This window comes from Olea europaea, chromosome 12, assembly GCF_002742605.1.
Source record: "Olea europaea var. sylvestris chromosome 12, O_europaea_v1, whole genome shotgun sequence".
Taxonomy (NCBI): domain Eukaryota; kingdom Viridiplantae; phylum Streptophyta; class Magnoliopsida; order Lamiales; family Oleaceae; genus Olea; species Olea europaea.
The window spans coordinates 30,458,576-30,485,578 of NC_036248.1; the positions used below are offsets into that span (position 1 = coordinate 30,458,576).

General features: G+C 36.2%; 1 protein-coding gene across 2 annotated transcripts; it reads left to right on the forward strand.

Annotated features, from left to right (window-relative positions):
- The first annotated feature begins 8,267 nt into the window (after window positions 1-8,267).
- Window positions 8,268-11,492, forward strand: LOC111406376 (probable 2-oxoglutarate-dependent dioxygenase At5g05600). 2 transcript variants are annotated; one of them, XM_023035806.1, is made up of 4 exons: window positions 8,268-8,941; window positions 9,795-10,125; window positions 10,452-10,564; window positions 10,943-11,035. In XM_023035806.1, exons 1-4 carry the CDS (start codon window positions 8,448-8,450, stop codon window positions 10,947-10,949), a joined length of 945 nt encoding a protein of 314 aa, XP_022891574.1. In that variant the 5' UTR covers window positions 8,268-8,447; the 3' UTR covers window positions 10,950-11,035. The 2 variants fall into 2 exon arrangements, with proteins under 2 accessions (XP_022891574.1, XP_022891573.1); XM_023035805.1 differs by lacking the exon at window positions 10,452-10,564 and having other exon boundaries at window positions 10,943-11,492.
- The last annotated feature ends 15,511 nt before the right edge of the window (window positions 11,493-27,003 follow it).

Below are 27,003 nucleotides of genomic sequence, written 5' to 3' on the forward strand. Positions count from 1 at the left end.
TGAAACCCAATAAAGTAGAGGCAATATTGAATTGGTTAAGGCCACCAAATGTGGGAAAAATTCGCAGCTTTGTGGGTTTAGCATGATACCACAGAAGATTTATTGAGAGATTCTTCAAAATATCAGGACTATTAACACAATTAACTCATAAAGGTGTAAAGATTGAATGGACAGAGAAATTTGAATGCAATTTTGAGGAGTTAAAGAAAAGGTTTATCAATGTATCAGTTTCAACCATACCTAGAGAATGCAAAGATTTTGTAATATATTGTGATGCATCTAAACAAGGTATTCGATGTGTTTTAATGTAACAAGGCAAGGTAGCTGCTTATGCATCAAGATCGTTGAAGTATTATGAGCAAAATTATCCTACACATGAACTAGAATTAGCTGTAGTAGTTAATGCCCTGAAAATTTGGAGGCACTATTTGTATGGAAGGAAGTGTGACATCTATACAAATCATAAGAGCCTCAAGTACATCTTTATTAAGAATGAGTTGAACATGAGATAGAGAAGATGGCTTGAACTCATAAAAATTACTATTGTCAAATTCATCACCACTCAAAAAAGGCAAACGTAGTATTCATGCCTTGAGTAAGAAGACAAAGGGACAAGTGGCGATGTTAACAACACAAAGGCCTTTGATTAGTATCTAGATGCCTCGCCACATGAACTATAAAAAATTCGACTTGGTTTCGAACCCTCATTTAATACATACTACATCTACATTGAATCATAATTTTCTTGTTAACACATCTACACATTAGTTGTTTAACATAATGTCGAAATCTACATTATTTGCTTCTACCTTGTTGCTTTGCCATTACTATCTAGAACGGAAAATATCTTGCAATGTCCTCTCAAATTAAAATTGTATATTAACGCATAGGTAAATTAATCTTTCCTCATTATGGAGACCATGATGGATGTTCTTGTACACTTGTACAAATGGTACCCAAGCACTCGAAAAATAGAGTCCAAGCTATAAGATTTTGAATCCCACTTCCTGATTACCTATAACAATAAAGTTTGATGTATGCCAGTTGTAAGTCTCGCTGAAGTAAGTCCCTTGTCAAAGATGGAAAATCAATAATTATTGTTCCTTTAACATTAAAACAAGTATATGAGAACCAATTAAAATCAAAAGTTGAGGAAGAAAAGAAAAAATAAGAGTGAAACTAAAAATTCAAGAAAAAAGTGGGTAATAGAAAAAATAGAAAGGTCCTAGAAAATAATGAAAAAGGAGTAGAGCCACTAGGAAAAAAATATATATATAAGAGAGCCTATGAAGAGAAAAGGAAAAACAAAATTGAGCTTTTGTCCAAAAGAGAATTATAAGGTAGACATACACTAGAAGAACCTATTTCGTCATATCTATGCGTGTTAATGCCTTCAAATAATTTTAATATTTCAAATTCGTCTTCTTCAAGATTAAAGGAAGGAGTAGGTCCAAAGGGTACCCAACTAATATTTGCACCAATTTGTTGTGCATATAATTATTACATTTCACATAAAGTTTGTTTCAAATTTCTATAAGTCATAATTGTGTTAAAAGTTAAAAATTTTGAAATTTGATCAATTATATATTTAATACCTGATAAATTGTATTGAGGTCCACGATGCACACCAAAAGAAATAACATAAGCAAGTCTTTCCTAATATTTGTAGAGTTATAGCCCTCATTTGGCCCCCATTATTTGCACATTTTCCGTTCCCATTTTTCATAATATGTGGTCCCCACTTCTGAAATTGTTGCATCATTTTGACCAAAGCAAGGACCTTTTTTTGACTTTTCTATGAAGCATTCTACTTCATTTTCCAAAATTGACCTTGACATATTATAGGTAATGGCGTCAACAGCTTGGCTAGGTGAGGGCAAATATGTCCTACCAATTTTCAATGGTCCAATAAAGGCAAATAAGAGTCTAACAAAGCAGTTTTAAGTTTTGCGTTGTTTTTTAATTTTTCATCGTAGATTAATGAGAATTTGTGCAAAAAAAACTCATTAAAATGGGGGCCCAAACGGGGGCATAATAATTGTCATTTTTTTAAGCTAAGATCCAATCAGATTCATTCAAAATAGTGTCATCATCATTTCTAATATATCTATTGTTATAAAATTTCTTTATTAAATATTTAAATCAGTCTCATGATTTCAATAATATAATTCGAGTTCCATCTATGTTCCACGTCACTAACAAATGTTTCAATATTTGTAGCTTCAAATTCAGCACAAAATTCTCAAAAGCTTGTTTTCTACTATGTGAAATCGTGACATATATTAGCTTATCCCTAATTCTTTGAATTTTATTCTTAATATGTTTCATACCATCTTGCATAATTAAATTGAAAATATGACACATATACACACACAGATAACGAATATAAAATAAATTACCGTCAAAATCTGGTTGCAGTACCCTACTCAACTTATTAACTAGCTTATTAACACTAGCGTTCTGATATATCATGGAAATTCTTCTAAAGATAATAATCAAATAATTTTCTTGTCAAATTTATAAGAATAAAATTTTCTCTTGCGATAATATTTTCTAATAATGCTCATAATAGTGTTAAATATATTGTTAGTATTGTGAGAAAACTCAATTATTTTAAAAGTAATAATTTTTTTATGCATACATCAAAGTGGGTTTATAAACTCTCCAATTGTTTATATATAATTTTTTTTTGTTAATCTATACCCACAAATCCAGAGTTAAAGATATTACACAACCATATTTTTGTAAATCAGTAATCAATTATTGCTTTGTATTAGCGAAATATTCTATTGTATCGAAACGAAGAGTGTTTCCACTCACCTTAATGTACCTCGATTTAAGATATTATTTTACGTAGGAGAAAAAAATATTAGTTGTCCACTATTGCTAGTGACAACTCAGCACTGGTAACGAACTTCACCATTTTCGCTCAAACTTTATTCTATGAATACTTCCAAGTGCTACTCATCGTAGAAGCAGAGCCGGTGTTGGACTACTGAATTACAGTTACGTTTGAGAGCCACCGACAAGTCCATGTTTGGCCATACATTCACTGTAGCGATGGTGGAGGTAGGTTGTATCGATACCCTTTTGCCATGCCAATTATGTTTGATAATATTTACATGCTGATTTACACTCTACGACTTTGTCGATCATATGATCCATTGAAATTAATTTGAAGTGATCTCAACATTTTTCCACATTTTTCCTCTTTATATCTGTCTTGCACCAGGAATATCTATAGTTTGCCTGGTCTATTTCGAAAATATCAACGCTATCTAACTTAATTAGATTACTACTTCCTGAGTAACGAAATATGGAATATTTGAGATTGGCAAATTGATTATGATATTGACTTTGTGGCATTATAGGTAATTACCTACCGACACCGAATAAGCCCTCAACAAAATAATTGTGTATCCATTGGCGATGAATTGATAATTTAAGAACTTGAATGAAGATGAATGATGAATGAACATGTAGAAATTAGATGATTGTAGGAATTTAAATTGTAATAACAATGCATATAAAATATAATATAAAGAATGTGTATTATAATTTCTATAGTAAGTAAATAAGAGTATGTAAGATAGTAACTGTTTGCTAAAATCATATATCGCAAGTGCACATGTTGCATTCAAGTAATAAAATGAATTTGGAGTCCGAGTCAATCCCTCGAAGAGTGTTTCTTCCAACCACACGCTATTTGATTCAATTTTAACAATAACACGCCCAATTTGATTATGAAAATTAAAGGTGAAAAGAAAATGATTTTTAAGGTTCAATTAAAATATAAAACTATAAAAATGATGAGAATTTGGATTTTAATTGGGTTGGGATTCATGATTCCACTTGACCGTCACTGAATTAATTTCTCAACAAACAAATTAATAAAAATGCCCACTTATCTTGTTAAATTCAATTTTCTTATTTTAGTTAATTATCCCTTTCGAGTGAAATTACCCTTAATCAATTAGTTTAATATACTATATCTCTATGTCAATTAAACACAATCAATAACATTAAATATTTGTGAAAATAATTCCAACGGTTATCTAGGGTTAGGAATATTTCTCTATCGCCCACAAGAATTTAGGGTTTCTACTATCACAGTCTAAAATGTGCAAGACTTTCCCAATAATCGCACAAATTACTTGACATAATCTTAGAATGACCACGATAATCATAATGCACTAAAAGCAATAGGAAAAGCACAAGAATCTAAACATTCATATATTTTCAAGTAAACATAGAAATTAATATAGTTAGGTCAATCTTCCTCATTTATCCCAACATCAAAATGTTTAGCCCATTGTATTTAAAAGGCACAAAGTGAAAATTTTTTGAAGCACATCACAAAAATTGAGAAAATATAATGTGGAAGACAAGATAAAGAAATAAAATTGTCCCTTGGCCGGATTCTTGAAGGTCGCTTAGTTTTGGACTTGATTTCTCCAAGATTTCTCTCCTTTTTGTGATATTTCCTCTCCTTTTGCTTGCCTCCTTTTCTCTCCTAGCTATTTTTTTTAAAAATATGGAAGAAAGAATGGTAGAAAAAGTGTAAATCCATCCCGGCCAAATTGTAAGAAGAGTCCCTAAAAAAATTATAATGTGCATATCGATCATTCTTTTCAAACTCAAGGACGTGCCAGTAGGAAACAAAGCATGCATCTTGGACCTTTGCTTGCCCTCTATTACCCAAAATTAGGGCTTAGGCATGTGCCTGAGGTGCAAGCTTAGGCGTGAGCCTTAGCCCTCTTTTTCCTTTTCTTCAGTTTGGTTCCCAAAGAATTGTACATTTGGTCCTCCAACTTTAATTTCATCCAATTTGATCTTTAAATTTTGAATTTCCTTTCAATCAAGTCCTTCATAATTTGCAACTCGAGTCCTTGAACTTTTTACTTGTACATTTTAGTCACAAAGTCATGATTTTGTCCATTTTTTGGTCCATTTTTCCTTCCTTTAGCCTTCTTCTCCTTCAATTTGGGATTTTAGCATGTAAAAACCACAAGATTCAATAGGTGCAATATCATTCTTTTAAGCACAACAAAACAAAAATGGGGCTTAGATCCCTAACATATGGTCATTACCTAACTTATACTTGGCAAAAGAGACTCCATACAATTGTTCACATGTATAGAATCAACACACTTCTAGATAGTATCTTTCACCGACTCGACTCTCCCCAAACTTATCTCATAATATAGTGAAGTAATAAAGAATAGAATATATATGTAAATAGAAGTTTATGTACAAAATACAACCTAGTTCTTCCAATTAAATTTAATTTTTTTTTTTTTTATCAATCAACCATTTTCACATCTAGACAATAATCAATCATGACTATCGTACTCAAAGTAACATAGGATCTCACATGGACAAGTGAATTTTCATGATTGAGACAAATGGCATGATTGGACATAAATTATGAATTAATAACAATTTTAAACATCACATAAAATCATCAAAAGCCGCCAAGGCTATCTAACATGTCAATACCAACACCAATATAAACACAATATATATACAATATATCATCGGCACCTCCAAATTTAAATTACACATTTTCCTTAATGTGTACAAGAGCAATATAAAATAAGGGAAGGGGCTGACAACACTTTTCCAAATGAATGATCATTGACAAATGCTTGTGATGAATTTTTGGCTCATAACCTTGTATACAATTCACCCCCAAACTTGTTGAGATCCAAAGGTGGCTAGGACTTCAAAACTTTTGACCGAAAAAAATATTATTAACTCAAAAATGTTTTTGTTATTAATCACAGTTAACTATCAAAAAAGTACGATGGTAAGAAAATTGGGCTGCCTCCCAACAAGCGCTTGTTTTAAAGCTCTAGCTCGACTTTAGCACTTTGTCACTTTGGGTTGGCAAGAAAAACGGATGACTTTCGAAAAATCACCTCCAAAGTATGGTTTCAATCATTGTACATAAACTTTGAAGTTTCCATTTTCCTCATGATAAAGTTCAACCACCCCATGTGGAATGATTTTGGCGATGGTGAAAGGACCCAACCATCTTTAGCAGAGCTTTCTAGGAAACAATCGAAGCCTAGAATTGTAGAGAAGAACTTGTTGCGTGATAAGTGTAATTATTGTTAATTTAAATTAATTGATGTTTAATTTTGTATATATTTCATTTGTTAGGTGCATTTTGATGAAAAATGAGGAGATTGACTAAATGAGCAAAAAAATGGCCAAAAAGGATTGAATCCAAAGTTTGTAGACTAAATAGTAAAGTGCTAATAGTTTGTTCGAACCAATACTGATGATTGGTGAAAGTGTTGACTCAATTAGATGAAATTAGAAGCTAAAGGACTAAGGAGACATTAAAAAGAGCTCAAAGGAATGAAGACCGAAATTGAGGGACTAAAGTGCAACAAAAGAAAGAATGTTGAAACGACGGGCGTACACAGGCTTGAAGTGGCGCGTGGGACCTTAGGGTACACTTACCGAGGGACAAACCACAAAGTGGCAAATTTTGGGCTAAATGGCCCAGCTTCCATTTTTGACCTAAATTCTTATGGAAACCAAATTTAACGTACTACTTAAGAGAGAGAAGACGGTGAGAATGGAGAGAACATTATAATACATAATTTTCACCACAAGAAGGAGGCTACCAGGAGATTCTAAGGTGATTAACACGAGAGATTGAAGATTCAAAGTCTGGATTGAAGATTAACGAAGAATAAATTAATTTTTCATATTCCAATCATTATTTTCAATTTCGGGTGATGTTTTTCCAAATCGTTTTGTGTGATTTTCTAAACAATATGTTAGGCTAATTGTTTTCATGTATTGGATGAAGATGAAACCTCTTATTATTTATTTTTAATTCAAAATATGTAGTTTAGTTGAATTCTTACAATTTTTGATTAATCTTGCATGCCTAATTTTAGGGTTAATTACAGTAGAAACCCCAAACCTTTTAAACACTAGCAAACTTTCTTTTAACATTTCATTTGTTGCAGCCGTCATTCCAAACATTTTAAAAAGTTGCATCTGAAGCCGTTTTGAATGTAATCTGTCAAATTTACTGTTAGTTAACCTAAAAAAGTGATTTTGATCAAAAAAATTAATTTTGACCACAGTTCACTCATTTAAAAGGGCAAAATAGTAATTTAATATTTTTTCATAAAATAATGAAAAACTTAAATAAAAAACAAACAAAAAAAGAGGAAAAACTATCTTCTTCTTCTTTCTCATCCCACAACCTCACCCCCACCAATGTCATCGCAGTTCAATTAAAAATGCTTACTTATCATTTAAACTAATTGATTAGAAATTCACTTAATTTCATTAATAATTAGTTCGTTAAAGTATCTAACACTTATTAGTAACAATATTAAAATCGAAGGTAGAAAGTAGATTATAGAATGAGGAAGAGAGTAAGAATTGTTGTGAAAAAAAAATTTAAATGTTATATTGTAAAAATAAAATAATAATAATAATAATAATAATAATAATAATAATAATAATAATAATAATAATAATAAAATAATAATAAAAATGAAGGTGAAAAACAAGGACCCAAGCTCGTGGCTCGCTGAGCCTGCTCATTGGCTTGCCTAATATGAGAGCCAGCCCTCTCGGCTTGGGCTCGAGCTCGAGCTCGTGAGCTGAGCTTTTACAGGCCAACGAGCTGCTCAACCGTTTGTCATCCCTATCCAAACTCCTTTAATCTATGCCCCTATTTGGCTCATATTTTATCTCAAGTCAAAATCAAACAATCAATATTTATCACATCTTTTATAGATGCTACTTTTCAGTCACACATTTTCAAAACTTCTATCAAAATCTACTAGAAATCTAATTTTAGACCTCTTTCAACCAATCCACCAATACTCAATGGAATTTGGGTCAAACTTCAACACTTGACATTCTATTTTAACATTTTTATGACATGAAACAATAGTGAGTTGGCATACACATAGTGATAAGCCCCATGCAATATGGACAATTAAGCAATTTTTATTAATTTAGGAATGTCAAGGTGTGGTTAATTTTGAACTATACTGAATTTAGTGACTTGATTAAAACGAAATATAAGTTTAGTACGGACCCAATTAATATGTTGAAAGTTCAGTGACAGTATATGAAATTCACCCAACCTTAAAGCATGAAAAACGTTTCCTAATATTTTCATGTCGGCCCTGTCAGAAAGAAGGGTTTAACATGTTATTTTACAACCTAAAACACAACAATAAATAGAAGGGCTAAATCCATCTTTTTATCCCAAATATATCACACACATAGTTCATGTACTCTTCAGGTCAATTTCTATAACCAACAGGCATCTATAACTCCCAGCGAACTGGTCCCAAAAATCAAAACCCCTCACCCCCCACACCCACGCCCGCCGGATTCTACCATAAACAATTCAACTTACTGGTCTTAAGAGCTAGGAAAATTCTTGAACACTTGGTGAAATGAACTGCCCAAGAGACTGGCCCGAGCCAATAATCCGAGTCCAATCCTTATCAGACAGTGGCATAACAGCCATTCCTGATAGATATGTCAAAGCGCCATCGGCCAGGCCATCGTTCGACTCGACCACCCATAGTGATGCCAACATCCCTATAATAGACCTTGGAGGCTTAAATGGTGGTGACAACCTAGAATCCATCACGTTAAACAAAGTACACGATGCATGTTTGGAGTGGGGATTTTTCCAGGTGGTGAACCATGGAGTGAGTCCCGACTTGATGGATCGAGCTAGGGAAGTTTGGCGTGAATTTTTTCATCAACCTATGGAGGTTAAACAAGTTTATGGAAACTCACCAAACACTTATGAAGGCTATGGAAGTCGATTAGGAGTCGATAAGGGTGCTATTCTTGACTGGAGTGATTATTACTTCCTTCACTATCTCCCCTACTCATCGAGGGATTATAACAAGTGGCCTGCTCTTCCCACATCCCTCAGGTACGTACTCAGAACCAACTTGATAGGATTACACTGCAAGCTTTTTTGCCTCTTTAATATTGCGTACAGTTTAGGTTACAAAAGCAGCTTGCTTTATGTCGTCTTAGATTCGTTGATCTCATTAACTTATGATAAAATGAAATAGACTCAGAATCCTCCGTTGATACGACCTGCTATTTTTCCATTCATTCCCTTTTAGGATCAGTTGCAGTCTTCCAAACTTCACCGATCATATGGATGAATTTCTCGCTTCATCCATATGTATACAAGATAATATATATACACACACTATTTTATCGCTTACTTTGGTATTCGCACAAGACTCCAAAATAACCCTTATAGAATTTGTTTTTCATTTTGTTGTAATAAACGATCTCATTATAGATCCTTTAGGATGTTGAAATTATACAACCATAACAGAAACATCGACCATAGTCCCTATCCTTATATCTGGTTTACTTGTCAATTTTACTCAGTACGCCTTATATACCTCTTCTGGACGACCTTCTGAACAACTAAGAGATCCATTCGAGAACATAAGGACTAGTTGAAGTAATGAGCCTTCCTGACTCTTCATAAATGTTTAACAATAATAGAGCACAACTTAGACTACTTTCATTGCTTTTAATTATACATGCATGCTTGTTAATGTTCATCTTTTGGTATCAAGGTGCATGATGGTCCGATGTCATTAATTGTTATAAATAAGTCTGCCGGCTAATTACTTTATGTTGATGTAGATTAGGATAATTAGGGAAAGCATAAAAGGCATAAAACATGATTTAGAATCTAGTTTTTATTAAATATTTTATAGTTTAAATTAATTAAGGTTATCATGTCTTGATAAATATAGGGAAGTGATTGACGAATATTCAAAGCAAGTAGTGAGGCTAGGTGGGGTTTTATTAAAAGCTTTGTCCATTAATCTCGGATTGAAAGAAAAATTTCTTCAAAATGCATTTGGTGGAGATGATATTGGAGCTTGTTTGAGAGTTAATTTCTACCCCAAATGTCCCCAACCAGATCTCACTCTTGGCCTCTCCCCACACTCGGATCCTGGTGGAATGACCTTTCTCCTGCCAGATCGCAACGTATCGGGACTCCAGGTTCGCAAAAATGACGGGTGGATTACAGTTAAGCCAGCCCCGCACGCTTTTATTGTTAATATCGGTGATCAGATTCAGGTCTTCACTCTCATCTTTTCGCACTTTTTTTCTGGTTATATTTTAATCTCCTCCGTCAATATATCTATAAAGGGTCATGTTACACATACATCAGAGTATTTATAACGGTGTCCACCTCTTTACATAAAAGAAAACCCAATTTCGATAAAATATAATTTATTCGAAATGAGTTCCTCAACGTGAAGGAATGAACACCATTATGAACACCGCATTATGTACGAGTAGCATTTTTCATATATAAATAATTATATTTATAGTCTCAACTTTTAAATTAAATGATGCAATATAATAGACACTCTGAACAATTCAATGTTTCGCGTTTGTAGGGAAAAGTTGGATTAAAATTCAGGAAACATGGGCACATGGTGGGCCATGTGTTTGATAAACATGTGAACAACATAAAATCAAATGAAAAATGTGCGTTTAAAGAGGCTTCCAGGTAAGAAACTGGAGATAGATAGTTGTCACAATCTGGCCGTCGAAAGACTTTAGAAATGAACTCAAGAGGAATAATAATGGCGTACGTTTTAATATTTCAACCCTAATATAATCATAATTTCAGTTTACACCCTATATTATTCAAAACCTGCTAGAAAATTCGTCATGTTGGAATAGGCTTTAAATCTCTTGGATCAAGTTTGGTATACTCGATCTACGGAATAGAATTCAAGGAGATAAATTTGTGATAAAATAGCAATTTTCTTGTTTAATTGTGTTTAATCTAACGTATCATATATACCGTGGAGAAATTGCATAACACACTTCCTAACTAATTATTGTTTTGGTCTCTTAACTCTGTTCGATTTATGAAAATCAGGTCATGAGCAATGCAATTTACAAGAGTGTTGAACACCAAGTAATTGTGAATTCAAATCAAGAGCGTCTCTCACTTGCCTATTTCTACAATCCCAAGAGTGATTTATTGATTCAACCGGCTACAGAACTTGTGACATTGGACCGACCCCCGTTGTACTCAGCCATGACTTTTGATGAATACAGACTTTATATCAGGACGAAGGGACCTCGAGGCAAATCTCAGTTAGGAGAATCCTTAAAATCTCCAAATGATTAATGATAGAGGCTCTTTTTTGTTGCAAATAAACTTTTATTATATAGTTATTCTTCTTTTACTCGTTAAACTAACAAAATCTTGTGCTAGGATAAAATCCAAGATATGGAAAAACGAAAACGAGTTCAAATTGGACGGTCCACATTCATATGAAATGTTTCATGCGTGATGTAATTGTTCACTTTTGGACCGTCAATCAAGGAAAATTATGAATGGATGATTGCAAGAATTTTCTATAATGTGTGTGGTGGTGGCAGCGGCATCGATTCTATTTGATAATATTTTAGTATTGGAATAATTGAATTCTTGTTTATTGATGATTATTATCACGTTTCTTTGTGGAATTGATGTATTCCTTTTTGTCAATTCACATCTTCTCTTTTTCGGTTGTGCGAAAAATATAATCAACTAAATTACTTTTTATTTACTGATTCGAAAGATGCACAAGTACTACATAATTATTCACTAATTTTTATATCTGTTTATAAATCTCTCGAGCATGCTTTAAGAATCACAAACATGAAATGAATGTAATACAACCCAAAGCAGCTCCAAGTGTCAAGGACTGCAGCTTTACTTAGCCCATTGACACTATCGCAGCCGCAGTTTGCCCAACTTCGACCGCACATTGTAAATATTACTTCAAGTTTGAGTTGTAATTTTTTTTATTGTAATAGTTATTTCAGTTGTAAAATAGCTCTGATATTCGTAAACGTTTAGTATAATTCCTCGTCTTTTAAACGTCTACTCCTGTCATTTAGGTTTTTGTTCAGAATGCTATTATAGAGGATATTAGTCATTCAAAAATCTTTCAAACTCACTGGTGTCCGCCCCTGCACCAGCAATTGTAATTTTCTGCTTTCATCAATTGTAATGTTCAGTTTTCATCAATCGATGTTTAATTTATTTTCAATGTATTCAAATTCTCTATTGTAAGTTTTCTACAAAATTCTAATCAAATTTTCTTTCGTCCCAACGTGACAGAGAAAAGGCGGAAGGTAGTCTAACGGAGCAGACTACTACCGCACTGTGTCCCTTTCTGTGCTAAGAAGAAAGGCACCCCGTGAAAGTTGGTATCAGAGCTGCGGCTCACGACCCTCGATAAGAAAGCTATGGATCCAATTACATCCCACACTACTGAAGTGGTAGAGCCTCAAAAGAAGGGTACCACTAAACAGGGCGTGGATGCGCTTGATGAGACAATTACTAGGTTGTGCTATGCTTGGGAATGTCTCGAGGAAAAAGTCGAGATGGTCGAATCCGAGGTTCATGGATTACACATCCAACTGGATGAAAGCCAAAGGGCTTGAGTAGCAATGACTGAAGCTACTGCGATCATTCCTGATCTGCAAGATGAAATGGACGTGTTGAGAGCTCAATTGCGAGTACTCCAACGTGTGGTGGGCAATGGGCAAGCTCCCGTACCTGAGTATGCTCCTAGACTCAGAATTCCTGAACCGTGTACCTACGGAGGGGCACGTGATGCAAAAGAAGTCGAAAACTTCTTGTTTGATATGGAACAGTACTTTCTCGCAGCTTCGATCGAAGACGAAGCTAGAAAGATAACCACAGCTACCATGTATCTAGGTGGAGATGCAAAACTATGGTGGCGAACCAAATATGCTGATATTCAGGCCTACATGGTTCGAATAGATTCTTGGGATCTCCTCAAGGAAGCGATCAGATCGCAGTTTTTCCCGAAAAATGTCGAGTATCAGACTCGACGGGCACTTCGAGACCTGAAACACACGAGCTCTATCAAGGAGTATGTGAAATCCTTCTCAGGGCATATGCTGAATATTCGAGATATGTCGAAAAAGGATAAACTCTTCACTTTTATGGAAGGGTTGAAATCATGGACACGCACGGAACTTCAAAGACAGAAGGTTACTGATTTGAGCACGGCCATGGGAGTCGCTGAATGCGTGAGCGACTACCAAACAGAATCTAGAAAATATCGACCTTCAAGGAGTAATCAAGCAATTAGAGGTGGTAATAGATCTTATAGACCCAGCTTGAACCCAAATGGGGAAGAGCGTTACTCTCAAAATAGAAAAGGAGCCTATCAAAGTACCCGTGGCTTTCAGGGAAACTATCATAATAGCTGTCAAGGAAATTTTAATGGCAGCAACAGTAACAACTGGAACAAAGGAAAAGCAACAAAGGGCCGAACTGATGCCACTCCCAAATTGAAGTGCTTTTTATGTGAAGGACCTCATCAGGTGTCGGAGTGTCCTTAGAAGCGGATGGTGAATGCATATTGTCAGTTAGCAAGTGGCGGGTCAAGTTCAAAGCAAGAGCCCCGCAGGTTAATTGTCGTAGTGAGACCGACTCTGAAGAGGATGAGGACGTAGTTGGGGCATTTTCACATCGGTCCAACACACTGTCGCATCGGGTTGCTGAAAAGGATAATGTCGCATTGAAAGAGGCAAAGATGGAAGAAGCGAATGCTAGAATTTGTAGGGCTAAAGGCTTAATGTACATTGATGAAAAAATCAATGGGAAGCCAATCAGGGCTATGGTGGATACTGGTGCTACCCACAACTATCTTGCATGTACCGAAGTAGAGCGGCTCAGACTTGTTCTAGAAAAGGGTAGTGGAAAAGTCAAAGTAATCAACTCCGCTGCTCAACCAATAGCTGGAGTGGCGAAATCGGTGTTGATCAAAGTAGGTCCTTTCGAGGGAAGGACAAATTTATTTGCAATTCAGATGGATGATTTCAAGCTTATTCTAGGATTAGAATTTCTTCGGGATACTAAGACAGCAGTGTTGCCATATTCCTATTCGCTAATGATGATGGGTAATAAGCCGTGTGTCATCCCTACACAGGTTAGGAGGATGGGCGAGAAGAGTATCTCAGCCATGTAATTTAGTAAGGGTTTCAAGAAAAATGAACCCTCTTTTTTGTGCACTCTTCGAGTAGAGGAGATCGAGGAGGTGAATGGTCCTATTCCAAAACCCGTTAAAAGGCTTATTCAGGAATTTGAGGATATCATGCCGGAAGAATTACCAAAGAAATTACCACCAAGAAGGATGATTGATCATGATATTGAACTTATTCCAGGCACCAAACCTCCCGTCAGGGCACCATACCGTATGTCTCAACCTGAGCTTGAAGAGCTTAGGAAGCAATTGGGAAAAATGTTAGAGAGTGGAATCATTGTGCCTGCGAAGTCACCATACGGAGCTCCTGTATTGTTTCAGAAAAAGGCTGATAGTTCTCTTAGAATGTGCTGCGACTATCAAGCCTTGAACAAGATTACTGTAAAGAATAGCTATCACATCCCACTGGTTGCGGATTGCTTCAATCGACTAAGTCGGGCGAAGTATTACACAAAAATTGATCTTAGGTCTGGATACTGGCAAGTTCGGATCAAGGACAGAGATGAAGCAAAGATTACGGTGGTAACCAGATATGGAGCCTTTGAATTTAAAGTGATGCCTTTTGGTTTGACAAACGCTCCAGCAACATTTTGTACTATGATGAATCAGGTACTTCACGGGTTCTTAGATGATTTTGTCGTGGTGTATTTGGATGACATAGTAATCTACAGCGAGACATTGGAGGAACATGTCCAGTATGTGAGGCAAGTTTTTAATCGGCTACAGGAGAATGAACTTTATGCGAAGCCGTCTAAATGCTCATTTGCTCAGACGTCCATCAGTTTCTTGGATCATATCATTGAACAAGGTAAAATCCGCATGGATTCGAAGAAGGTTACAGGCCATCAAAGATTGGCAACCACCAAAAATCGTACATGATGTACGTTCATTTCTTGGGTTATGCAATTATTATCGAAGATTTGTGAAAGGTTACTTAGAAATTGCATTGCCACTTACTGAATTGACAAAGAAGGATAAGGATTGGGATTGATCATCCCAATGCCAAGCTGCTTTTGAAAGGTTGAAGAAGTCCATGTAGAAGAACCCGGTTTTAGCCTTATCGAATATGCCTAAACCATTTGAAGTTCATACAGATGCTTCAGATTTTGCACTTGGTGGAGTACTCATGCAAGAAGGACATCCGGTAGCATATAAGAGCCGGAAGTTAAACCGGACAAAACGTCGTTGCTCGGCACATGAAAAGGAATTGTTGGCAGTAGTCCACTGTCTTAGAGGATGGCGTCACTATCTGCTTGGGTCTCCATTTATTGTGAAGACAGATAACACTGCAGTTAGTCACTTCATGTCCCAACCAAAACTATCGAGCAAACAGGCTCGTTGGCAGGAATTCCTTTCAGAGTTCAATTTTATGTTAGAGTATCGTCCTGGCTCTAGTAATCATGTTGTTGATGCTCTTAGTCGGCGGGCCGATTTAGCTGCCATCTGCTCCGTAGCTGCTCTTTCAGGGAGCGCAGTCTCCACAAACACTAAAGACCAAATTCGGGCATTTATGGAGAAGAACCTGGCTACCTAATATTTGGTCGACCTCATCAGGCAGGGTAAAACTCGACAGTTCTGGCTCGATGGGAAACTAGTGAAGACAAAGGGAGACCGCCTATATATTTCTAAGGGCAGAGATCTGAGGAAATCACTAATCACAAAATACCCTGACACAATTTGGGTAGGGCATCCCGGAGAGGAACGCACTTGTGCACTACTGCAACGTACATACTACTGGCCTCAAATGCGGGACGACATTGCAACATATGTAAAAACCTGTCTTATTTGTCAGCAAGATAAGGTAGATCATTAGAAAAAGGTGGGCTTGCTGGAGCCCCTTTCCGTCCTAACCCGACCATTCGAAAGTGTATCGATGGACTTATTGGGTTGTCAAAAGTTGAGGATTTTGGCACTATCATTGTCGTGGTGGACCGTCTATCAAAATATGCAACTTTCATTGCAGCGCCTAAGTATGTATCTACGGAAGAGACAACTCAACTCTTCTTCAAACATATTGTCAAATACTGGGGCTGCCTAGGGACATCGTCAGTGATCGAGATCCTCGTTTCATTGGCATATTTTGGACTGAGTTGTTCAAACTTCTTGGTTCAACTTTGAGCATGAGTTCTAGTTTTCACCCACAATCTGACGAACAGACGGAGCGCTTCAATTCGCAAAAAAACTGGGTAAAACTTTTGGATGCGGCCCAAATTTGTTTCAATGCCCAAAAGAGCTCTTCTACCAATAAGAGTCCCTTTGAGATTGTTACTGGCCAGCAAACGCTACTCCCTCATACAGTGGATATCGAACGAAGTACCAAATCCCCTCAAGCAAAGAACTTTTCTCAAGAGTGGAAACGAAATATTGAAATTGCTCAGAGTTATCTTGGGAAAGCTCAAAAACAGTATAAAAAGGCTGCAGATCTAAAGCGCCGTTTCATTGAATTCAATGTTGGAGATCTGGTAATGGTTAAGCTTCCCGACAGAAATGTTTACAAACCAACAAGAGGGAAGGACTCAAGATTGTCGTCAAAATACATTAGACCATTACCCATCGTGAAGAGGATTGGAAAAGTTGCATACAGAGTTGAACTCCCTTCATGGTGTAAAATCCACAAGGTCCTTCATGTTAGTGTGTTGAAATCATACTTTGCGGATAAGGAGGACGCATCTAGAAATGAGCCAAAGCGACCTGTGTTTGAACTGAAGAAAGCTGGAAAGAACGTTGCTGAAACTACTCTTGATCATCGAATCACTCGAGCTTCTAAAAAAGATCATCAGGAGTACTTGGTCAAATGGATGGGATGTAGCAGCGAGGAGAATACTTGGGAAAGAGAAAAAGATCTCGGAGCCTTCAAACCATTAATTGAAGCATATCATGCGTTGATGGCACCGAGGACGTCGCTAAAACAAATGGGGAAGAATGTTAAAGACTGCAGCTTTACTTAGCCCCTTGACACTATTGCAACCGCAGTTTGCCCAACTTCGACCACACATTGTAAATATTATTTCAAGTTTGAATTGTGATTTTCTCTTTATTGTAATAGTTATTTTAGTTATAAAATAGCTCTGATATTGGTAAACGTTTAGTATGATTCCTCGTCTTTTAAACGTCTACTCCTGTCACTTAGGTTTTTGTTTAGAATACTATTATAGGGGGTATTAGTCATTCAAAAATCTTTCAAACTCACTGGTGTCTGCCCCCTGCACCAACAATTGTAATTTTCTTCTTTCATCAATTGTAATGTTTAATTTTCATCAATCAATGTTCAATTTACTTTCAATGTATTCAAATTCTCTATTGTAAGCTTTCTACAAAATTCTAATCAAATTTTCTTTCGTCCCGACGCGACCGAGAAAAGACGGAAGGTAGTCTAGCGGAGCAGACTACTGCCGCACGGTGTCCCTTTTCGTGTCAAGAAGAAAGGCACCCCGTGAAACTAAGTCTCGACCATGAAGTAGCCAGCTAATAATCAACTCAAATCTGCGCTTCTTGTCACTTTCCTATATGGCTAGGTGAGGTGATCAAACATGAGTGGTCAAAGTGATGCACCAACTCAGCAAAAGTGGCAAGTAGTGATCAACCCTTCATGGCTGTAGCAACATGCCATGACCTATTGTAGTGCAATTCCAAAGCGATTAGCCTTTAAACCCAAAAGGTATCTCTCTGCTTTAGTGCTTCGAAAAGATCTTCCTTACTACTTGTCTAGAGTGATTGATTGATATAACATCTTTATAGTAGGAGATCCTCAGCCAATTTGTCAATATACTTTTCAGATATCAAGCTTAGGCTATAGAGTGACTTCTTTTAAAATCATTAAATACCCTTTGAACATGGAACCACAAAAGTGACATCTAGGAGAAAATGCCTCAGTTTTTAAGATGAGCCCACGTGGCTTTCATCTAACGATAATCACTTCACATTTTCTATTATAAAAGTAAATATGATAATTAGTACAAAATGTCCATGCCTTTCAATATTATTATGTAAAACATTCATACCTTTTCACATTTTCACCCCTTATTTTTATCTTTTATTGCCAAAATCATCATTTTTCATCTTTTTCCTCCTTTCTTCACCATTATCCACTCTCTCACTTCGAGATTCATTTCCATTTTCTAGGATATGGTTTAATGAATTTCTTGGCTAAAATCTAAACTGCATGCCCAACAATCAGCATCGTAGAGAGATTCTTGAAGCCACTGTAAGGGCCAAGGAAATCCACATAGTTGATTTTGCAACATAGAAATGCAGAAATCTTGCCATCAAATTTGTTCGCCCTCCAGCTCCAATTTGCCATTAAACAATTATATAATGAAATTAAAAAACTAAAATAGAAGAAAAAAGAAATAAAAGAAAAGAAATTGTATCTGTTTTCCCCACCCAAACCCCTCACTGAAACTAGAAATAAAGACCACCAGTCATCGCCATCGACCACCTGCCACCGTACCGCACTATAATAGCCACCCAACCATCGCCACCACCAAAATAAATTGCAATTGGCATTTAACCCCAACCACATACACTAGACAATACCTTCACTGCCTCCACATTCACCAACCTCATTAGCTTATAGTAAAGCCACACCACCTCAAACTACCAACCAACAACATCACCACCCCCACCTCATTCCACCGACCACCGCCTCACTCTGAAGCCATTCCAATTCATTCACATAAAACCTTTTTCAAATCCACGCAGTTCATTCACCGATCGAATTGTTCCATTACAATACTTGGAACACCATCAGTTTATGCTTCGAGAAAGGAAATGAAAAAGAGATTAAAAAAAAAAACAAGAAGCCTTTTGTATTTACTCTTAAGCGAATGAATAATTCTACAGAAAGTGTTAAAATATATATAGAAAAGGAAAACAGGGTCCTCCTTCATCACAAATTCCTAAGAATCAGCATATGAATCATAACAAAATAGATAAAGAGATAAGTGCTAGATATAACCAATCTAATCATATAACTTTATCATGTCCTCGCAAGCTTGGCGTGGTGGAGGACACCACTCATAGCTTGGAATGAAGCGTCTAAAATGAGAAAAGACAGTGATTATGTTAAGATATCAGCAATTTGATCAAGAGATGGGACATGCTGAACTCGAAGAGTTTGATTGAGAACTTTATCACGAACAAAATATAAGTCCAATTCAATATGTTTAGTGCGAGAATGCAACATGGGATTTGCACTCAACGAAACAGTGCTCAAGTTATCACACCACATAACAGGAACATCAGGCAAAGTAAGCTGAAATTCATGAAGCAAGGACTATATCCAAACCACCTCAACAGTAGCATTAACAAGACTACGATACTCCGCTTCAATACTTGAACGAGAGATGGTATGCTATTTCTTGGAACTCCAGGTGACAAGATAGTGACCAAGAAATACACAAAATCCAGAAGTAGATTTATGTCGTCAGGGTCAGTATCCTAGTCCACATCAGAGAAACCAACAAGGGGAAGGGAAGGAGACTTGGGTAATTGGAGGCCATAATCAGAGGTGCCCTGTAGATACCATAAAATTCATTTATCAGCCTTCCAATGAGGCTCACGAGGGGATTGCATATGCTGGCATACATTGTCGACGGAAAAGGAGATGTCAGGTTGTGTAAAAGTGAGATACTGAAGAGTACCAACAATGCTCCTATAAAAGGAAGGATCAGGAAATGGGTCATCAACAGTAGCAGATAAACCTTCACTTATGATCATTGGTGTGGGTAAAGGATGACCATTGGCCATACTAGCCCGAGTAAGCAAATCACGGACATATTTGCCTTGAGTTAATGATAAACCACTTGAAGTAGTTTACCGAGCTTTAATAGCAAGAAAAAGTTGAAGCAAACTAAGGTCTTTAAGTGAGAAGGCCTGACTAAGATGAGAGATGAGTTGAAGAACCTCATGAGAGTCACTCCCTATTATTAAGATATCATTAACATAGATGAGCTGATGCGGACATCCATTTACTATTTATTTTCTATTTGGACTATTAGTTGTATTCTATTTGGATTATTATTGGGAAAATTAGGTGCAATACGGTAAAAAGATTAAACATTTGATTAATGCCTTAAAACTAATTTGAAACTATTATTATCGTAATTAATACGTTTAAAATCCACAAGTAAAACCCCAAAATCTGAAACCCCTGAATCAAAGAACCTAGAGAAACAAACCCCCGTTGCAGATTGTGGAGCCCTCCGCTGTTCAGGTGGCGATAATGGTGGCGCTATGCAGTAGCGTCTTCCTCTCCTCAACCAAAGACTTCGCCAACGCCTCAAACCTCCAACTAGCTAAAGCTGGGCTTTGCGCTCAACTTATCGAACCTTCTAGCTTAACTTGCTCGGAAATGCAAAACACTAACAAAAGATGGATTCGTCCAATCTAATGCTAGATTCTTCCATCTATAAATCTCGTTTGAGTCTTTAGCTGGACGTTATTTTTGAGATTTTTTTGGAAAGCAGAACGACTTCTCTCTCTCTCTTCAGTCCTGCGAGAATCCCTTATTTCTTGGTGATTTAGGGTACATATTTTGAAGTGATATCTGGAGATTATTCTTGGTTTTGGGACAGGTTTACTGGTTGTTTTCGTCCTTGTGTGGGAACTCCATTTTTTGTGATTAAGGCTCATATATTTTAGTGGTTCCAGTATATGAATGTTGAGAAATCTTTTTTAATATGATATACCTAAATAGTTGTGGACTACTCAGTGGTAGTTTTGCAAGAATCTGTGTCACTTTTATAGATTTTGTCACTTTTTTGAGTTTTTTTGTCACCTTTTAAGTTTTTGTCACTTTTTTTAATATTTATCACTTTTTTAAGAAGATAAAAAAGTGACGTAATATGTTATATTTTCCTAATATAATCAATATGTTGGATTGTCCTAGATGTGTGGATTATGTTAAGAACATGTTTAGTAGTGCTGTACAAATGGATTTTTTTTATTTTTTTATCAGTCACTTTTTTTTTTAATTTGTATCTCTTTTTGAGTGTTTGTGTCACTTTTTTTTGTCACTTTGTTGGAGTTTGCGTCATTTAAAAAAAAAAAAAGTGACAATGTTTCATAAAAAATTGACATCGTGTCACTTTTTTTATTTTAGACAATATTTTTTACTTCAAAAAAACTTTTCATATGATTTTTCAAAACACTTCAAATTTTAAGGGTATTTTTGTAAGTTGCCCATTATTATTTATGTTTTTGTTATTGGGCTTGTATAGTGGGTTTGACCCAAGCCCTTCTCTTTAGGGTTTTTGTTTTGCTATTTGTTTCTGCTTTGTTGCGTATTTGATACAGTTGATGAACGATGAAAATGAATGATATGTTTGTGCCTCAAGTTTTCCTTCCCCTTCCTCCCTAACTTCTCCTTCTTCTCCAGGTTTCTTCCCCCCTGCTGCAGTTTTCTTCTTCTCTTCCTCTTCTCTTCTCCTTCTCGCAAAGATTCTGTAATTCTGCTTCTTTCCTGCTGTTTTTAATCTTTCTCGGACTCCCTTGTAGGGAATTTACTTAAACATGCACAGCGAAGTTTAACAAATTTCAATTCCCATTCAGGATTCAGTTTTGTATTTAGATAAAAACTGTGATAAGAAATATACCTTTACTTGTAATTTGCAAATTCCTTCGCGTTACTCCTTTCCAGCAGCTTGAATCTACCTTCCACAGCTGTCTAATTGTCCAGCCTCCAATGAAATCCACACAGAGAATAAGCTGCAACTGCTAGGGTTTCTCTCTTGTGCCAGCAAGAATAATGAATACCTTATGGACCTCAAACCCTAGCTGCGTATATATATATAAACCCAAACGGACCCGGCCCGGTCCGGTCCAATATTTAATTAATCCAATTAATTAAACCCGGTCCGTGAATTAATTAATCCAATTAATTAATTCGGGATTATAAATAACAAATTCAATTAATTAATTTATTCAACGATTGTTAAATTAACCAATTGACAATTTGCAATCTTCCAATTCTCTTTTGTGTGCGACCCATTAGGTTCCCGACCACGATGCCTAACGTCGTGAAAGATTTTTTTTTTGATCTAATCAAAAATTGATAAATTAATACACCATTTTAATTTATCGTCAATTCACACTCGCCGTCCCTGATTGACATCTAGCAATGTGTCAGGGCAATACATGTGACGGGAAATGTCACGTGGTATGACAAAACCAAATTCGTTCGTTTACCGTGAAACTATTATCCCTTCGTCAATATGATCCGATCAATTACGAGATATGGAATTGTGTCAATCTCGATCATTGATCATATCTTTCACTCCACTATTAAGTCAATATAAATCGAAAACTCCTTTTGGACTTATGAGTACACCTTGGCCAAGGATTTCATCATCGACTTAATTGAATGAAACGCAGATCATAATCTCCTACTATCTAAGAGTGACGAATCCTTTATTGATCAATCACAACCTTCATAGGATTCTTGATGTACCCGAACGATGTCGTATTAGCGGCCCCTTTCAGAGCAACATCCAACACCGCCAAAGTATGACTGTCCTCATATAAGGTATCATGACGACCTCAAGTCAAAGAACCAATTTCACTACCGAACATTAGAGATTAGCCACTGACACTCAGATAGTTATCCATGTGAAATCTCTTAGCGGGTCTCCAATGTTTTGTTCTATAACAAAACATCCACGTGTTCATTTAAGTGTCACCACACTTTAGCTCGTGAGATCAGCTACTTATTTCACAAGTAAGAAATGCCACATGTGATGGTCTAACTGTATTAACGATATCCGTATCTCGTTACTACTTACGACTATGGTTTATTCAAGATCCAATTATATGTAATTTGTATCTCACAATCACAACTCCTTGTGATTAACAGATTACCTAAAAATTGGATCTTCGGATTCTATTATTTAATATTATTTATTACAAAATTAATTTAAATAAATAATAGATCTCGCCAAAATCAAATGCATTAAATATATTAAAAGCGTTTACAACCTAAATCGATTGGATCTAGGGCATAACACTTACATCCCTTCCATCCGGAAACATGAGCCCATACACACAAGAAGAGCCACGATGCTTAAAAAAGAGAGATGGATTTGCTCGAGAGCCATGAAAACCCAAAGAAATTAAGAACCCTTGGAGTTTATCAAACCAGGTCCGAAGGGCCTGTTTAAGGCCATAGAACAAACAAGAGGTTGACCAGTAGGTAAAGTATGCTCATAACCAGGTGGTTGCGCCATAAAAACAGTCTCACGAGGATCACCATTAAGGAATGCATTATTAAAATCAAGCTGTCGAATATCCCATCCATGAGAGAGAGCAAAGCAAGCACTAGACAAATAGTAACAGGCTTAACAACTGGGCTAAAAGTCTCTGTGAAGTCAAGACCAATAGTTTGAAGATATACTTTTGCAGCAAGGTGGGCCTTGTAACGAGAAACAGTGCTGTCAGGATGTTGTTTTATCTTAAACACCCAACGAAAACTAATAACTTTACAATTAGTAGGGGCTAGAACAAGAGACCAAGTTTTATTAGCAAGTAAAGCATCAAAATCGTACTGCATAGCTTGTTTCCAAACAGGACTGCTCATGGCTTGACTAACAGTGGATTGTTCATGATCAGCAAGATCACCAAGCCAGGCTTTAGGCTATACCATGTTTTGCTCAAGTAACCATAGGGTGAGTATTAAAAAGAGTAACACAAGTGTCTACCAAGAGAGAAGGGGGAGTAGATGATGGAAGGAGAAAGGTCAGTCATGGGTGAAGAAGCAGGAGTGGTATGTGAAGTTGATGCTAGAAAAATAAGAGAGGCTAGGAGTGGATGCACGGGTATAGGAAAAATAACGAAAGACGTGGATGAATGTGTTGACGAGATGGAACTGTCTTTGTGAGCAAAAGGAAAGTATGATTCATTTAAAGTGACATATCTAGAGATATATAGCTTCCATGAATCAGACAAACATTTATATCCCTTATGTGTACTACTATAACCAAGAAATACACAAGGAGTGGAATGAAATTCGAACTTATGATTATTAAAGGGTCGAGTAAAAGGGAAACATTGACATCCAAAAACTTTAAGAAAATCACAATTAGGAGGAATATAAAAAAGCCTTTCCAAAGGTGTCTGACCATAAAGAGTAGGCGTAGAAAGCCGGTTGAAAAGGTAAACTGTTGTTTCACATGCATCATCCCACAATTTATAAGGTAGAGAGGCTTGGGATAAGAGGGTTAAGGCAATTACAACAATATGATGCTATTTATGTTGGGCAACTCCATCTTAAGGAGAAGTGTAAGGACAAAAAACGCGATGAGATATACCATGATCGAGAAAAAATTTAGTCAAGGCCCAAAATTCATCACCCTAGTCAGATTGAACAATTTTGATTTTCTCATTGAGCTCTAGAAACAATACTATTATTACTATGAGAAGACAAACAAACAACTGGAAATTGTGAAACTGAAGGGGCCAATGGAGAAGATGATGGATGATGAGAAGATGCCGAGAGAGCAGCAGGAATCATCTCAAAATGGTTAAGCCTATTATGTAGACTCCTTGAGGAAGCTTGACTCCCGTTGTTACGTCATTCACAAAATAAAACAGAGGATTAAATTCAATAGAAACATGATTATCTATATTAAACTGACTGACACTAATCAAGTTTTTGGTAATCTGAGGAACATGAAGCATATTTTGAAGTGTACAGAGTTTATTTAGAGAAGAGGAGTAAAAGAGAGAAGTGCCAGTGTGAGAAATTGGTAGACTTGTACCGTTACCCATATAAATCTTGTTATTACCCGAATATTCTATCCTGAAGCTGAGATTACTCAGTCATTAGTGATATGGTTGGTTGTCCCTGAATCTGGGTACCAATTTGTGTCAGTGAATGGTTCTGGAGTAGAGGCAACAAATGCAATTGGAGAGTTTTCTAATTGATGCTGTTGTGAAGGATGCTGACTACTAGAATTCGGATTTGGGCTATAGCCAGAGAAGTTGGAATTGAACCTGAAGTAACACTTGTGAACTGTATGACCATATTTACCACAAAGTTGGCACTGAAGTCTATTGCCACCATTCCAAGACCTGCCTCCTCTGTTACCATGACCTCTAACATGATTTCCTTGAGCTGGTAAAAAGCTTGGCTGAAAGGAGAGCTGAGAGCTATAACTACACCCTCCACTATGTGATTTGCGTTGTTGGAAAGTCAAGTTGACGGAGGAAGTAGTTGACTCGATACTACCATGGAATTGCTCAAGACAAACTTCATGCGCTTGAAGTAATGCTCTTACCTCATCCAAGGTGAACGGTTCTGGGCGATTGGTGACATTGACCACCTCTGGAATTGATTACCCTGCTAAAGAAAGTGTATCTGCTGCGGCTTTCATCTTGGACAGGTACTCTTTCATGACAAGACCTCCATTGTTCAAGGTTTGTAGTTGCAACTTATATTGTATTTTTTGGCTTTAGATTTGGAGCCAAACAAGTAGCAACAGCTTTCCAAACATTTGCTGATGAGTGACACCCTATTATTTGAACTTGAATGCTCTCATCCATGGTAGCAAGAAGATGTTGGGAATCTACTTAATATGCGCAGTGAAAAATTAAAACAATTTTCAAATCTCACTAGAAATCGTCTTTGTGATTAGATAGAAATTGTGATAAAAGTCGTACCTTTTTCGAGATCTGCAAACTCCTTTGCTATTCTTTCGTTCCAACGATTTTAATTCGCCATCCATGGCTGTCCAATTGTCCAGCCTCCAATGATAATCCGCACAGAGAACAAGATTTTAGAATTAGAGTTTTCTTCTTGTGTTAGCAAGAATGAATTCTCTCTAGATATTGAAAACCCTAGTCATATTTATATAAACCCGAATGGGATTGGCCTAACCCAATCCAATATTTAATTAACATATTTAATTAAATTCGGTCCATGAATTAATTAATTCAAATAATTAATTCAGGCATATAAATATGCAATCCAATTAATTAATTTATACAATGTTTGTTAAATTAATTAATTGACAAATCACAATATTTAAGTTCTCCTTTTGTGTGCGACCCATCAGGTTCCCTATCATGATGCCTAAAGATGTGAAATTTTATTTTGATCCAATCAAAATTGATAAATTAAAACACCCTTTTAATTTATCACCAATTCACACTCACCGTTCCAGATTAACATCTAGCAATGTGTCAGGTCAATACATGTGACTGGAAATATCACGTGGTATGACAAAACCAAAATCGTTCGTTTAACATAAGATAATAATCCATTCGTCAATATAATCCAATCAATTACGAGATATGAAATTGTGTCAATCTCAATTATCGATCATATCTTTCATACCACTATTAAGTCGATATAAGTCAAAAACTCCTTTTCGACTTTTGAGTACACCTTGGCCAAGGATTTTGCTATTGACTTAATTGAATAAAATGTAGATCATAATATCTTACTAACGAAGAGTGATGAATCATCTATTGGTCATTCACAACCTTCATACGATTCTTGACATACCCAAACGATGTCGTATTAGCAGCTCTTGGCAGAACAATATTCAACACCGTCAAAGCATGATTGTCCTTATATAAGGTACTATAACGACCTCAAATCAAAGGACTAATCCCACTACTGAACGTTAGAGATTAACCACTGACACTCAGATGGTTATCCATGTCGAATCTCTCGATGGGTCTCCAATGTTTTCTTCTACAGCAAAACATACACGTGTTCATTTAAGTGCCATTACACATTAGCTTGTGAGATCAGTTACTTACTTCACAAGAAATTTTACACTTGATGGTCTATTCTTAATAGCGATATCCATATCTCATTATTACTTACGATCACGGACGATTTAAGATTCAATCATATGTAATTTATTTCTCACAATCACAACTCTTCTGATTAATAAATTATCAAGATTGGAATCTACGTACTCTA